Below are 16,261 nucleotides of genomic sequence, written 5' to 3'. Positions count from 1 at the left end.
CACCATGTGGGCAAATAAGTTTATTCAAATGTTACATGTTATACATTTACTACAGATGTATATAAGACATTTATACCAAATCTCTCAAGGTCCAAGAAATATTTTTGTGACATAAAACAACGCAGGGGGTGAAAAGGGAAAAAAAAGCGCTCCCCAAAAAACAGTAAAAACCACGTACAAAAAAGGGCCTCTTTCCTTCCTTCAAGCGACGGCACTTGCGACAGGCGGTTGACGTGAGCGTTTTCAGTTGCATGCAGTGGGGGGCGGTGTACTTCCGGAGATCTGGACCGCCCGACGGTGTGCAGCGCTTCACTTGCACAGAACGAGAGTTCTTTGGGCGCGCGACCGAGCGAAGCGTTTCAAACAGTGATCGATGCGCACTTAAAATTAAATTTAAAAAAAAAGGGGGGGGGTGGGAGGAGGGTTTCTTCAATTTAAACAGTCCCTTCACCAATATCAAATCTTAACACGCAGCCCTTACACGAAGAGGCGTGACAGACGATTGTCAAGACCGCCAACTCAATCTCCTCGCAGTTGGGGTTATGTCACATTAACAGAAGAAGACCAATACTGCATATAAATTTCAGTAACAATATTGGTAAGTAACCCATATATATATTCTACTTTATATTGGCTTGCAACAAATCTATGTCTATATAAAGTTATATATACGATAGGAGCTAAGACAGGAGCTTGCAGCAGAGTTATATTTTTACAACAATCCTTAGTGCATAAGTACTGACATGGTGTTTTATTGCTGTTCACTTGAGTTTCCATATTTTGCATGTAGATGACGCGTTTTGGTTCTTTACACAATTAAAGCTCTTCTATCGCTCCGATATGTCAATCACGTTTTAAGTTGAAACCGATACACAGTGTAAGCAGCTCAGACTTTTCATATAGTCGTCTTTGGAACCTGAAAAGCAGGAATATACTTTTTTTTTTTTTGCTAGACTGCCACAGTAACCAACAGAACTTCAGAGAACACGGTAAGACGCACTTCGATAGCATGCTCGCTGCAAGAGAAGAAACCAAATAGCGAATGAAGGTCAAGTAGCTAAGGAAGCTGAGATATGTCAGTTCAGACCCTGGGAATCTTGAAGAGCAAAGTATCACAGGAAGTTTAATGAAGTGTAAAACTGAGAAGAAGAAAAAAAAATTGGCATCTTCACATTATAAACCAATGTATAGCACTCATACCACCATGTTTAATTAGTCAGGAAGATATATTTTCCCTCATTGTCATTTCCTGTTTGGAAAGATCTTTACAGTTTTATAGCGCAGGGCATATGTAGAAACTATACATAAATACTGTATGATACAGTTACCTTATTTCATATTTTCCGAGCTGAAGGGAGTATTTGTCTGGGGGGGGGGGGGGGACAAAAATACAGTAAATTCCATGGCATGCACAAACTCGAGCACAGAAACTTAAGACATTGCGTGTTGCCACACTCTCCTTCAGAAATACTCATGTGTATAAAGACTTTGCTAAATATCAGTAACTAGCTGTGTAGTGATGCAGACAGGCGAAGTGCCTGTTCTGTGCTCCGAAGTGCTCAGAATCGGACTTCACAGCTCTCGCCTGCCTGCTTTCCCTCTGTACTGTAACCACTGAGACCACCAGGCAAAACGTAACTGAGTTCACCGTGGACTCAATCAATCTAACTGCAACGCGCACTTCACTTTTAGTTTTAATGTGCCACTCATTTTCCATTCTTAGGTTGACATCACATGCCCAAAAGTGGCTGAAATTAATGAAAACAGGTGGGTGGGTGTTTGACCCTGACCCATCCCCCCCCCCCCCCCCCCCCCAAAAAAAAAATTCCTAACCCAAAATAAAGAACTATGTGCACTGCAATTAAGGTTTGATATAATTAAGGCCCATATATCTGCATTTCATTTTCATTTTTTAATCTTTACAATGACTATGTGCAATATCCCCCAATCCCCAAACTGGGAATTGTGGGTATGTGTATTACTATGTAACAAACCAGGCAGATCCATATTTTTCTGTGATCATTAACAACATCCCTTCACATCAGATTATCGACAGTCCTGCACCCATCTCCCTTCCTTTTCGAAGTGTGTATATGTAAAACTTGCATAACGGTTGCCTTTTTTGTTTCACAGTACCCCTGACGACCATTGGAAAAATGTTTTACAATTCTGTAGATCCATTAAGAGAATAGAGCAGTTTATATCGTATAGGGGACGAGCGTAAAAGGAGGAAAGACACAACCCTCAGAACCCGTTTGCAATTACAGGTGCGTAGACTACCTTTAAAGTATGTACAATATTGATGAATGGATTAATTTTTTCTATCTTCTGTAAATATTCTATATTAACAGCAGGGCTATGTTGGTGAGGTACGATGCAATCTGGTCACACAATGCCTGTTGGGTCGGCCACCACACAGACGCTACAAACAAAAGGGAGGGGAGAAAAAAAACAAACAAAAAGAAAAATAATGTATACCATTCAGAAAGCAGGTTTCGTGAAGCCTATCACAGTCCTGTGGACCGAATTAAGGATTCGTCCTCTTCCCGGCGACTGGAACGCAAAACTGATCCCCGGCTCCCCTCCATGCAGAAACAAAGAGAACGGGACGTGATTTTTCGACAAGTGTTCCGAGTGCGTTCCCACGGCAACCGAGTGACATCATCATTCCCCCCCTCCCCCGTCCGTGTTCCCCCAGGCGTCCTCCAGTGCTTTTCCGACGCAGTCGGTTGTCAACGTAGTAGAAAACACTCGTTACCAGACATGTAGAGTCTTTCACCTCCACTCCTCCCCCGAACCCCACCCCCCCCGTGCGATCTCCACCGCTGTCCTCCGTCCGCCCGTCTTAAGAGGAACTCTCCGCCGACTCGGAGGCCTTCTGGGCGCCTTCTTCCGACAGCGTTTCGCTGGAGGCCCCGTTGTCGCCGTTCTCCACCGGTGCGCTGGCTGCGTTTTTCTCCAGAGCTTCAGGAGGCGAGAGGAGAGATACTCATTCACTCGAGTGCCTCCCTCAAACCCACACTGCTTCCTTTTACAAAAACGGACTAGACTGTACTTTTGAGAACTGTCACATTTTAAAACTAGAAGCAAAACACATTCTGGCATTACATCCATTGGCTACGGAATAGAAGCCAATTAGTTTAAACTCGCCATCGTATTATTTGATATTACGAGCAGGTATTTTACCACACCATTATTCAGCTTAGTGACACGTTTCTGGATCAGCCAATAAGAACGCGTTCGCGCGTTTGCACAGGAAGGAGTACTCGCCTTGTAGCACCTCCCCCGTGCCGTTGTTCCGGCCGGCCGCGGACCCCTCCTCCAGCTCGTCCAGGTAGAGGCGGTAGCGATGGCCGCCGTCGTCCTCGTACTCCACGTTCTCGTCGTCCGAGTCCACCTCCGGGGCCACGTAGACCACCTCGAACTCGATCTCTCCCCGCTGCAAGCACAGAGGAGGACAACTTAATGGTGCCCTGCTATCCCTTTTAACACCAAAATGTCAAGACAAAATGGCACCCTGGCAAGCCGTCAAATGTTCAGTGGGAGGAATGACATTCAAAGGTGCAAGGCTACATGAATGTTAGGATTAAATGAACATCCATTTTGGCACTGAATGTACCCGAATGTTCCAATCATGTCCTACTGATAACTGTCAAACTGACAGAATTTCAACGTTTTTATCCTAATGGTGGATGGTCTACGGGTAGAGAAGCCAGAAAGGCATTTAATGTTACTGCTTAGGCTCCTAGGCTGATTACAGTGGGTGGCACTTAGCCTTTCAGAATCGTTAAAAAGCTCTTTGCTACACAGTTAGCCGTTAACACAGCATGCTGTATTTAACAATAATGACCGCTTTTTTGGCTTCCCCAAAACTCTTTGCTTGCCTCACATTGATGCTCACAGTTTTTTACTCGTTTACTCACTGACTGACTGGGACAGTTGACATGGTGTGTGTCTGTCTGTGTGTCTGTTGGATAGCTTGTCACACATTATTGAAACACAAGCCATCCACTCAGTTTGTTGAAGTAGTGGTGATTTACACATTGCGTCATCTGACCCACCAGCTGGTCGGCTGAACTTTGGGCCCTGCAGAGGAAGCACGCGCACTCCTTGCCCCGCCCCCGTCGACCCCACCTCCTCACCTGCTGCGACAAAATGGTCACCGCCTCCTTGTGCTTGGCGTCTCGCAGGTTGATGCTGTTGACGGCCAAGATGGCGTCGCCCACGTGCAGCCCACCGCAGCGTTCGGCCGGCTGGGCGGGGTGGATCTCCGAGATCAGGATGGGCACCCCGTGCTCCTTCCCTCCCTAAACGGGGGTGGACACAATTTTTTTAAACCAATCAGAAAAGTTCAGAATCAAAAGAACAGAAAACTTCACAGGCTCTTTGTAGCTCAGCTCACCGTGATGGAAATGCCCAGTCCTTCGTGGTCTTCTTTGGCCAGCACTACTTTTCGGATGGGCCCGACTCCCTGGGTCTTCTTCAAAGTGTCTGTTTCCTGAACACGGGGGAAGTCACAAAGGCTCACTTTTAATTTTGTTGTGCTGTGAAATTATCCACTTCTAATTATCCAAAGTCTATGACATTTGTCAACAAATAGATTAGAAAGTGTCTCTAATTTTATGAAAAGTAAGGTGACAAAAGGTCATTGAGAAAAATGACTGTGCCACGCACATGTCCCACTGGTGACGGCAAGGGCTTCTTGGGGTCATTGCGCCCCCTGCAGGCTCGGATGACTGTCTTGTGGCGGTGGAGGTGGATCTCGGCCTCCAGCTGGTTCCACAGTTTGTCGTGGGCCGGCCCCTTCATATCCCGCCCCAGCAGCTGGATCTGCTGGACTCTGAACGCGACGCCATGATGGAGGTTAGTGTAAAATTCTCAATGTGGAAAAGATTAATGACCCAGTAACAAACATCAGTGAAATACAAGACTACAAGAAAACGGGTCATTACTTACATACATCACATAAGCAGATCATTATTTTTCTAATACCACTGGTAACGTCAGGTTTTATAGATTGTTTCCTAGTAGTACATGGATCAAAATTTTGTTTCTCATTCTACGATTTCTTCTCAAGAAAATGACTTCAGTTTGCCAAAATATTTTGAAAGCCTATGTCTTTCTTGTAGTAGTAGAAAACTGTAATGTCCTATAGAGCTAAATTGTTTGGAAGAAGAATTTGTTGAAAAGCACTACAATTAAACAACAATACGGATACAGTGTCGATAAATAGCAGACCTGGATCATAATTTCTGAAGGTTACTAAACATTTTAAAGGAAATACTAATTTTTATATGCTTGAACGCTTAGGTCAGTAACGCGTGACTGAAGAGTCGCGGAACAGGAAGTGGCTGATGGGAAGGGCTGTACCTCCCAGCCAGCTCCTTGTCCAGGTACTTGGCGGCCAGCCGCGCCCCGTACACCTCGGCCTGCAGCACGGCGATGTGCCTGCGCAGCGCGTCGTTCTCCTTCTTGTACAGCTTCACCTCCGCCTCCAGCTTCACCTCCTTCATTTTCTCCTTCTTGTTAGCCTCCAGCTCCCTCTCCTGTCACACACACACACACACACTCAGTCAGTGTCTGCTGAGGATACGCACTGGAACCCCAGGCTTCAGTACCAGTCAGCCGGGCGTCCCATCACACACAGTCGGCCGAGCCGGGGGTCCGAGACCCCGTTCTGTCGGCGGGGCTCGCCCAGTCTCTTCACATCACCGTTAGAGCAAATCCATCTGACGGCAGCGCCACAGGGGAGAAGTGGGGAGGGGCGGGGGGCAGGGGGCAGGGGGGGGCGGGGGAGGGGACAGACAGCACTCGACAGAACCCTAGAAGGCCTGGGTTACAGCCAGCGCTACGAGGCGTGCCGCAGGAGCAGATCTACTCGGACGCCGCAGGCAGACGAGGACAGGTAGCCGTTCGCGCGGCAGGTCAATCCAATTACCCATCTGCGCGCTAGCAAAAAACGACAGCTGATGGACGGGGTCAAAGTTCACCCAAACAGCCCCAAGAGCACGTTAGCAATTAGCACCAAGTTTGAGGCTCGTATACCAGCATTACGTTTGGCTGGACATGTCCGTACGCATCTCTCTCGAAGCGGCCTGGCCACATCAAAGAGGCATAGTCACAGCATCTTACCACTAGAGGCTGCTTCTAAATCAAAGGGGCAGATGGCCCCAAAATCCGATTGCCCTTGTTTGCAGTTCGCGAGTGGGTAATTGATGATTAACTTTGGTCCAATGTTTCATCAGAACATGTTTATTTATACTAAGCGCTACATGACTTGCACATATAAAAAAAGAAAGGCGACTGTGATACTGTAATTCATTAACACTAATGAGAAAAGTACGCGTTCAGTACACGTACCGAACTGAGCGATATGTCAGCTAATAGCGCATACATTCCAGGCAAAGGCTAATGCTCTGCACATCAATTTCTTATGTAACATGTAGCACGTTTGATATCTGCTCGGTGTTCTGATGAGAACATGGTTTGCAACAGTTACCTATTGAATCACTCCACACAATCACCACTCTACCAGCATGGGGTATCCCCAGTGCTAGTATCGTTGCCACTGTGCAACTGGACAAAAACGTTTCCGCAGACAAAAGCATGCAAATCCACACAAAAAATGACATTGAGAAGGACTATGAGAAAAGCATGAACCCACTGAAATGTAATTATAACATTTATATATGAGCATTAATACACATATTTTTTTTGTTGTAAAATAAGGTAAACTATATGTGGGGCTCCTGGATGGTCCAGTCAGCAGAAATTAAAGCTACGTCCAAGCACAGACCTGATAACCAAGACCAAGGCTGCCCGACCCTGCTCCTGGAGATCCACCGCTCTGTAGGTTTTCACTCCAACCCTAATTTGGCACACCTGGGTCTACTAATTAACAGCACAATGATATCTCTAGCTGAATAATGTGTGCTTTGTTAGGACTGAAAGCCTACAGGACAGTAGATCTCCAGGGACAGGGTTGGGCAGCGCTGGCCTAGACGTTTCAGGTTAAGCTTCGCTGACGTCGTTATCTGACTGCGACCCACGCTGAGACTGTGCTCCGCGGTAGAGGGATGTAATTGGCCGCTTGGCCCCGCCAGGGTCGGGGGGGGGGGGGGGGGTTACCGAGGGTTTCTCAAATTACCGCCGCATTAGCTCATCCTAACCGTGCGCCAAATGGCCACTGGCTGCTTCCCTCTCAGCCCGGGACAGCGCCTGCCAGGGGTGGGGGGCCGTCAGCCCCAGCCGGCGATTCAAGAGAGGAATTGTGAAGAACAGCTATGGTGATGAAATAATACTACACTACCAATAAGTGAAGACAAACAGAAGTAACAAGAGAATACAAACTGCTTTGTAACCATCTAAAGACAACTGGCTCTACAACTGTCCCAATTGATAGACACACCATCCAGTCTTGTCATGTAATGATTAATAGTAATTTGGCCATTTTTTTGTGGATCACAGAATATTAAACCGCAGAAACCTGTTAAATCCCTTAAATTATCTCCCCAGCTTATTCATTGAACATCGTTTCCTCTCCGATGCTTCACGGCAGTAGTTAGTACTCAATAGGGAATTAATGATATGCACTTGGAGATGGAGAACCAGATACAGAGGAGTGACAATTGATCTGGACAGCAGAAATGAAAACAAACGTATTCAACGCAGGGGAGATGCGTCTGAAAATGCTCGCGAGTTTCAGGGCATGCAGAAACTCTCTGGAGCCCTTCAGACCGGAGCCTAGTGAACACTTCAAAGGGTTAACGCAGTACCTTCGATCAGCTTCGATCTCTGTTCAGCCCGGCCAATTCCAGCTCTCTTTATAATGCTATATACATATTCAATTAAACGCAACGTAAATACGCACCATTTCGGTTTCTTACAAAGCAGATGAATGAATGCGTTCATGAGCGAATTCATTCATTTTCCCAACGAGCCTGTAATTAAATCCAACCAAATTTTTTTTCAGAATATACGAGATAAGTACTGCACTATCCCATCCCAAAACCGCGCATGCGGACGACAAGATGAGGAGCTGGTTCTACTTCTACCCCATAATGCCCCCCGGGCTTGCGCACAGAGCCGTTAGCGACGTGAAAGGGGGGTGCGGGTTTCGGAAAGCGGGGAGACGGGCAGGAGATGCACTGAGACTCGGGGGCGACAGGCGAATGGGCGACACTCAGACTTACCATCTCCTCCACGGACGGGACAGACTTAGGACACGAAGAAAAAAAAAAAAACAAAGAGGGGTCAAAGGTTAGAAGTTCAGCACCGTAATTACAGCCAAGCAGAGGAACACCCGCTCGTTTTACGTAGCTTGCGCCTTATAACAGCTTATTACAGCTCGTTACAACTCGGGCCCTGTATCTAATCACACAAAATGTAGGCCTGAATAAATAATAGTATACAATTTGGATGACCCCCTCCAGTCAGAACTGTAATTCAGTCTCGCTTGTAAGCTGGGAATGTTATCAGCCAGTTAGTGGTCAGTATTTGGAAACAGATCCGTCTGTCGGGAGAAAACACACTAAACATGACAGCGGTGGTTACACAATCTAATATCTACACGCCTATCTGTTTGTTTTATCTAGGTCACAAATTTCCTTTCCATTCTCGGTAAGATTCACCTTTGTACCTTAACACACACACACTGCCAAGAATGAATCATGAGTCATAGCCAAATCCTGTCACGGCGTGGTGTCCAAAAATAACTTTTCCATTGAAAGCGCGGTTTTCCGCAAAACCTATACGAGTTATTATATTTTGATGTCAAACAGCGCAGGATATAGCCGGGTAAAGTCAGTAATACAAGAAAACATATTGCCGCCCACCACTGTTCTCACCCATGTGTTAACAGCTAAAAATAAGCAGAGAGATGATTGTTTAGCTCTGTTCAGTTTCCACTCAATACCAGCTAACAAGATTGATTAGGCACTTCAGGCTGGGATTAAGAGGAGAAAAAGAGAGGGAGAAAGAGATGGCTAAAATAAGAGAGAGAGAAAGTGTGTGTGTGTGTGTGTGTGTGTGTGTGTGTGTGTGTGTGTGTGTGTGTACTGCCCACCAGCTTGGCCTTGATGGACCCGGAGTCCGTGTCCTGGCCAGTCTTGGCGTGGAGCTGCAGCTGGATGGCGTGCAGCTGCAGCAGCTGATCATGGACCTCCTTCTCCACCACCACATTCTCCGCCTGCACATCCGTCAGCTCCGATTTCAGGTCCACCACCTGGGCCTGGGGCACACGCAAGGTCAAAGGTCAAAGGCTGCTTCTGTGCTACTGAAAATCAAAACCTCATCAAAAAAGTCATCCTCTCCAGAATTACTATACTACTACTACTATAACTACTACTACTACTAATACTAATACTAATACTAATAATGACAACAATAGATATTCAATTGAACTTGATTGCTTTTTAAATGTCAGACATAACATTTTTCATACATACCAGCACAGAGCCATTCCAAAGCTGAACTGCTCTATTAATTTGAGGTACATGAGCCTCAAATGTCCATTCTCTGCCCTTTCACATTGATGTTTTGATGGCATACACCTTTAAGAGCACGTACGGGCCTAATGCGGATGCCTCTATCGATCCCTCACACGGTCTTACCGCGCAACCTTACCCTACCCAGAGACCCGGGAAGTTAAAAAAAACTGTCCTTTGAGTCAAATCATCGATTTATTCGGCCGGGCAGCGGCGTTCAGAGGCCGCGGTGTACCGGGTCGGGGGGCTCCCGCCCGCGCCGCGCCGCGCCGAGCCCAACACGGACTCCGGCGCGAGCCCAACACGGACTCCGGTGCGAGCCATCGAGTCTTCCGCTCCTCCGCTCCCACGGCCTTTCATTCATGCCGTTTTTAAAGTGAGAAGGAGGCCGAGGAGAAATCGTTCGGGACGCCGAGCAGCGAAAAATAAACAGCTCGGGAGATTTAGAGGACAATGGCGCGCGCCCGAACGGAACAGCGCTGTCCATCAGACAGGATATTAAAAGGACACAGCAACGAGAAGCGGGGAGAAACAAAGCTTATCTTCTCTCTGGAATTCAAGTCAACGCTGTGGCCAGCGTAAACCTCACCACTTTACTACGGTTAGTTTGAGTCTGTCTGGCTCTCCTGAGCCCCCACTTTGAGGATATCGCTCACGCAAATACTCGCTTGGCCACGTTTCCTCCAGCTCTCCCATAATCCCTATATGCTCGTCTTTCACATCCTGTTCTGTCCCTTTCTCTGATCTTTCTCCCTTCTTCTCTGTTCTCTCCGCTCACACCCCTGTTTGTTCAGGAAGTGGAGAGTTTCCCTGTAGTCCGATTACGTAATGTTACGCAAGGAGTCGCGCTGCTGTGGAGGCAGTACAGTAATGCGAGTTACAACGCGCGGTTTCCACCTCTGCCATTACCCGGGGAACTACAAATCGCAGGGACAGGCCTCGCTGAATTTGCAAAATGCCTTCCTTCTCTTTTCAATGTCGTTTCTCCCCGAGCTCAGCATGGCCTCCCTTTACTTGACGATAACAGAAGTGTGACTCAATTAGCCACACGGAGTAAAACGCTGAGCTAAGGCATAAAATGTGCTTTTGACTGTTTTTTCCCCCTACTGATTACTCCTTCATGGCAGAGCACCCAGCCAGCAGGCATTGAGAAGAAACGCACCCATGACCAAAATTTTGTGGTAATGCAGACAGTGCTGCATTAGTAAAAATGAGTTAAATTGTTAATAACAAACTCTTATTACAAAAAGAGACATAAACTCCACACAAAACAAAGTGTGTACGAGGACAGCAGCCACTGTAGGGCCCTGCCGCTCGGAGAACAGAGACCCGACAGGTCTGCTTAATCTCAGCGAGCGTGCGGACCGAATGCGGGCCCATTATCCTGCCACAACAAAGGCTGGAGCAGAACGGCAAGATGGCAATCCTTCCTGAAAACATGGAGGAAAAAAAAAAACAGAAAAGTATGCAAACAGGAACAGGAGCGCGGGGGGGAGGGGGGGTGGGGGCACCTTGCAGGACACCTTAGCCTCTCGACAACAGCTGAGACAACCTCCATCTGTTTAAAGAAGAAAGGGCGCATTGAGCGGCTCGGACAGACACAGCGTTTCCAGCTCAGCTGCTGACCACCCCGAGCCTCCCCCCCCCCCTCCTCCCTCCCAGAAGGTGCATCTGCCAACTCGGGGAGACTTCCTGACGTTGACAAGAAGGGGTGTCTGGCAGCCTGGGCACTCTCCCACAGGAAAGAGCACATGCACCGACGACGTCTGAACTGCTCGGGTGCATTCCAAACAGCTCCCTCACTCCCTCTACCCCCTCATTAACCCTTTAAATGTGTGAGATCACAAATATGTGATTAGAATGTTCTTAACTGAACGTTCTAATGCTGATGTAACAATCACTACTGGTAATCGAAAGCAATGGAGTTCTAGAACACTGAGAATCACTTAGAATTTTGAAAAAAATATTCCAATAGGGCTAAAACTGATCTCAGACCAGTGGTGTGGGGCAAGTCACTGAAGCGCTGGCTGTGTGCACTCTTATAATGGTGCACAGCACCATTTCTCTAACGTTCTACGCTGGTTTCTACTCCCCCGCAACCCCGGCTTTGAAAAAATGTAATTGTTTTTTGATTGGTTAATCGGCTAACGAACAGAATGACACAAAGGGCAGACGGACCGGTCCGAAGGGACGGGGCTAATCCCACCGATAAAGCCCTGTTAGCATTGTGCATCGGAAAAGGAGGCGTCTTTTGACAGGGCAGCGCTCAGAGCGGATTACTGCAACAGGCTCCCGGGGGAGGGGGGGGGGCGGTGAAGAGCCCAGCGACAACTGACGCGCCAAATGCGCGGGGGCGAGGGACAGCTGGAAACGGGACGTCCCGGGGTACGAGCCGCTGGGGCGCTCACTCATATTGACGGGGCGGTATAATGGTTAGGGAGCCGGGCTCGTAAACCCTTATGGTTGGTATGATTTTCGCCTGGTGCGCCGCTATTGTACCCTCGAGCAAGGTGCTTAACCTCAATTGCTTCAGTAAATATCCAGCTGTATAAATGGATTGTATATTTTAAAGTGCAATTCTGCGTGAGTTGCTCCAAGTAAGAGCAGCTACTAAATGCTAAAATGTAATATCAATGAAACAGCCGTCAGTACAGAGCAGTCAGTGAGGTTAAGAGATTTTTTGGACATTTTTACTTAATTTATTTGCACGCCGGCTTCCGAATGCCTCCACCAGTGGAAGGTGGAAAAGAGGATGTGTTACCACCTCCTGTCTGTCTGTCTGTCTGTCTGTTTTAGAGCAGAATAACTGCCAAATGTGCCAAATGACTTGGCTGACAACAGTTAGAATGAATTCCAAGGCTGATTAGGCCTACATTCTAAGTCTGCTACGTAACGCATGAGGTATCCTTGCGTGATACCCTGGGGGGATCCATTCATTTTGAAACTGCCATTTAACAAGACCGACTGTTAATGGGTGCTGAAGGCGAGCACTCTCGGAAATGGCCTTTAATTAAGAAAGATACTGAATGATTGCATCAATATTTCAGCAGGTGCCTGCACCCATCTCCATGCCAATGCGGAGTAACTGTGTAATGGTAAACCGGCTTCTCCCTGCTCATAAACAGCACTGACTGTGCAGGGCAAGCACAGCATCAGCGAAGGCACCTTTGACTGTGTCGTCGTGGAGACACAACCTGGCTGTCGCTTGGGCCTTGGCTTCCGGCCCAGGAATGTTGTGGCGGCGCTCAGGTGGGAGAGGAGGAGCGCTAACCCCCCCCCCCCCCCTTGCCCCGCCCCCCCGGGCTGCGGAGACGCATTCCCGCACCCCTTCATGTAACGACCCAACGAGCTTGGCAGGTTCAGCCAGCTCCGCACAGTCGAGGAACCCACTGACCCGCACGGCCTGCGGGCTCTCTCTCCCATGCGATGGGCTTTATATCTCACAACAGCTTAAGTTTGAGGTTTCGCTCCGTCGTGCGTTGCGGTTTTTCGTACTCGCCGCGGCACATGACGCGCGGAAGCGGCCAATCGCATCGCTCATAAAGCAGCCAATCACGTGGCTCATAAACCCGAGACAGAGCCACTGTACAGAAGCTATTTTGTCAGCGGCTCCTGCTCACATGTGTGCGCATGTGCTGGCACCTGTTATTTCATCATGCATGTTAAAAGTTTCCCCGAGTCCATGTGCGAGAAATCGCTGGCTGCGGGGAGGAACACAGGGTCTGTACAGACTGGTGTCTGCGTAGTACCGCCTTGGCAAAGGCCATGAGTTATTTGGACAAATTAACATAATGCCATCTATTGAAAAAGAGCGTTCATTTTCTTTCAATAATAGAGTCATTCAGAAGGTTTTTTTTCTGTTCAATACTTCAGAGAGGAGATGAAGAAGCCAGTCAAAAACACAAAAGGCAATTATTTCCCTCTTTATTTTTAAGGGCTGGTGACATTTGTGTGTACTGCATATCGTTTCTTCCGAGTATATCTTGCCTTGTGCAGTAAATGTTGAGGCTTCCCCCCTGAAGTTCTGCTTTTTAAAAAGAACTCCTCAATTTTAAATATCAACACCTTATCTGTGCTTACTAATCCTCAAGTCTGAATCCAAGGCCGATACTGATAGCACCCTCTTTTACACTACAGCACAACTCCAAACTGAAACCAAGGTTCCACATTCGTGGAAGAAGTAGCTAGACAACCGCAGACAATTTATTAAAGAAAACTGGAACACATTTCTTCTGTATAGCAAAATATTTTTATTGGCTTACTTTATAATTACGAGAGAGCATGACTCTAGAGAGCTCCAAGGTCTCTGCATAGCCTTGCTTGTGAGTTTGGTTGGTAGAAATGATATATTACAAATAAATACTAAATAGAGTATGCTAAGATACTTTTTGAGAACGACATTTTGACCTAAATGTTGTACAGCATCAGCAGAACGCTCCTCTGCATGTATGTTGTGCTGTCATACTGCCCATAATTCTAGCATGTCGGCCAATACTGATATTTGTTTTAAGCCATTATCAGCCAATACCTATCTGTGAACCCCTACAGACTGTGTGGACTCTCCTGCACTGTTCCCGTTATGTGAACTCATTTTCCGATAAAATGCCCACGCAGGTCAGGCTGGCAGGGCAGCATAGCTAATTGTTAGGAAACTAGGAGCCAACCCAAAGGTCGTGTTTTTCAACTCCCAGCTGGGGCACTGCTGTTGTGCCCTTGAGGAAGATACTTAACCTAAAATGCTTCAGTAAAATATCCAGGCAATAAAAGGGCCTGTATGTTAATAATGCTATCTGCGTAGGTCGCTCTGCTAAATGATTAAATATAATGCACTGCACAGCCCTGTTTCAGGGAACAGAACAGAACGGATGGTGATGCATACTCCTGGCCTCCAGCTTTAAGGAAATGACCGCTCATTTATCATCAGGCCAAGATGTATTAGGCTATATATAAAAATGTAGCCTTATAAATATAGCTGTGTGCACAGTAAAAAGCCATGGCCAGTAATTGAGATCTGCACATTATTTTCAATTTGGACTGTTGTGTCTAGGTCTGATGTACAGAGTCAATTACTTGCAGATAAAGGTAAGTGCACTGCAGTCAGACTCCAGTTCATCAACTGGAAAGCGAGACTACAACATGCAAAAAAACAGTTAAAAATTTAAATAAAACAAAATAAAGAAGTGTCCTCTGACTGTGGCAGAAGCACTTGGCTACATGTTACGTATGAAAGCTTTAGTGGTCTTTATTGTCATTCATTAGCATAAAATGAACTTCAAAATGGAGAGCATCTGTAATACAGTTCCTACAGCATCTGACGCTAAATGGTTTTTATAAATAGGCAGACTGTAGTAAAGGCAACTAAGTGCTTCAATGTGGTATTGATTACTGTGTTACGGGCACTCTCATCAGGACTGTGAATACTGAAAAGGCCTAGTTTGCCGTGACAACAATACTCCTTGACCAAGAGCACACCATCACTCGACCAGGACAATCGTAAGGGAACCACAGGCAGGTATCAACTGTCTATGGATATCCATAGGCAGGTATCAACTGTCTATGGATATCCATGGCTTAGTTTAACAAGAAAGTTGTACACTTTGTCACTAAAGTTCCACCACGAAAGGAATGTTGTGTGAGTGGGAGTGAGTGAGTGAATAAATAAGTATTATTTTTTACCAACATTCGTTTCCAAGATGTCAAAATGACATGTAACCTTATTGCTTCTTAAATGAATGTCTAACGTTGGATGGATTGCTAATACACTCAATAACACAACACATGATTATAAGCACAGTTACTCGGTTAGCAGGCAAGCTCTGCAAGTTGTATATCTAGCGATCACGCAGCGCAAATAATTACACTATCCACCCTGGAAAGCCAACATCAAGTTCCTGAATCGCTTATCTAGTCGTGTTGCACTCACACGCTCACAGCCAGGAAGAGACCAGCCAACGTGGAGCCTCACTATTGTTGATTATCTTCCATTGGCTGCTGTCGTACTGATTAGCTAGTTATGTTAGCTAGCCAGCGTTAACAACTAGCCTACATATTTTAATAAGGTTACCTACGATCCCACAATCAATCTAACAACCGATAAAGAAAACCAAGCCAAGTAACATGATATTTGATGGCCAGCACAGTTTCCATGTTCCGTTTTCGTGGTGATTTCACACTTAGCCTAGCGCAAATACAGTCAAATATTTTGAGCTCACCTCTAATTTGTGGTTAAGTTGGAAGATGGTTTGCGCTTTGTGGCAAAGCTGGGCAAAACAGGAGCTGAGACTTGTCATCTTTTGTCGGCCCTCATATGTGATGTCTGCTTGATCTGGGTCGATCTCACCAAGTAATAAATCCACGTCCACGAACGCCTTGTCAAACTCCTTCTCCAGAACCTCCAACCATCTAAACATCGACATCCCACCGCCAGAGCCGACGAGAGCCGTTCCCTGGGCAGCAGGAGAGACAGCGCCGGCCGAAGCAGACATTTCAGACCGCGCAAGCAATCCTCTTTGCTACTTGTAAGATTACGACAGCGCTTTGTTTCCCGTTCTTTTTGTAGCTAGCTACTTTTGTAAATCGGTAGCTATTTCAGTAAACTAGAAGTGGGCGCCTCAAAGGCCTGCTGGCGATTGCAATCTGACAAGGAGGTCTATTTTTGAGATACTGTCTTCGGCTTTCTGCGGACCAGGAAATCGGAAATCGGAGACTCAGGATTGCAGGCATCGACTACCACTGCCTGCCACACAGCTGAGCCCTTGTAGGCAAAAAGCAGCCGA

The 16,261-nt window shown here is 46.8% G+C and overlaps 1 protein-coding gene across 2 annotated transcripts; it reads right to left on the bottom strand.

The window, feature by feature from the left end:
* On the bottom strand, nt 1–16,189 carry gopc (golgi-associated PDZ and coiled-coil motif containing). 2 transcript variants are annotated; one of them, XM_035422466.1, is made up of 9 exons: nt 15,698–16,189; nt 9,065–9,229; nt 8,193–8,216; nt 5,371–5,546; nt 4,675–4,840; nt 4,403–4,498; nt 4,143–4,307; nt 3,271–3,439; nt 1–2,964 (listed from the first exon to the last, which is right to left on the bottom strand). In XM_035422466.1, the coding sequence occupies exons 1-9, from the start codon at nt 15,968–15,970 to the stop codon at nt 2,846–2,848; spliced, it is 1,353 nt and encodes a 450-aa protein (XP_035278357.1). In that variant the 5' UTR covers nt 15,971–16,189; the 3' UTR covers nt 1–2,845. The 2 variants fall into 2 exon arrangements, with proteins under 2 accessions (XP_035278357.1, XP_035278358.1); XM_035422467.1 differs by lacking the exon at nt 8,193–8,216.
* Between the last annotated feature and the right edge of the window lie 72 nt (nt 16,190–16,261).

The sequence above is a fragment of the Anguilla anguilla genome, chromosome 6, assembly GCF_013347855.1.
Source record: "Anguilla anguilla isolate fAngAng1 chromosome 6, fAngAng1.pri, whole genome shotgun sequence".
Classification (NCBI taxonomy): Eukaryota; Metazoa; Chordata; class Actinopteri; order Anguilliformes; family Anguillidae; genus Anguilla; species Anguilla anguilla.
Note: the sequence above shows the minus strand (reverse complement) of the source record. Positions and strands in the feature narration are given on the sequence as shown.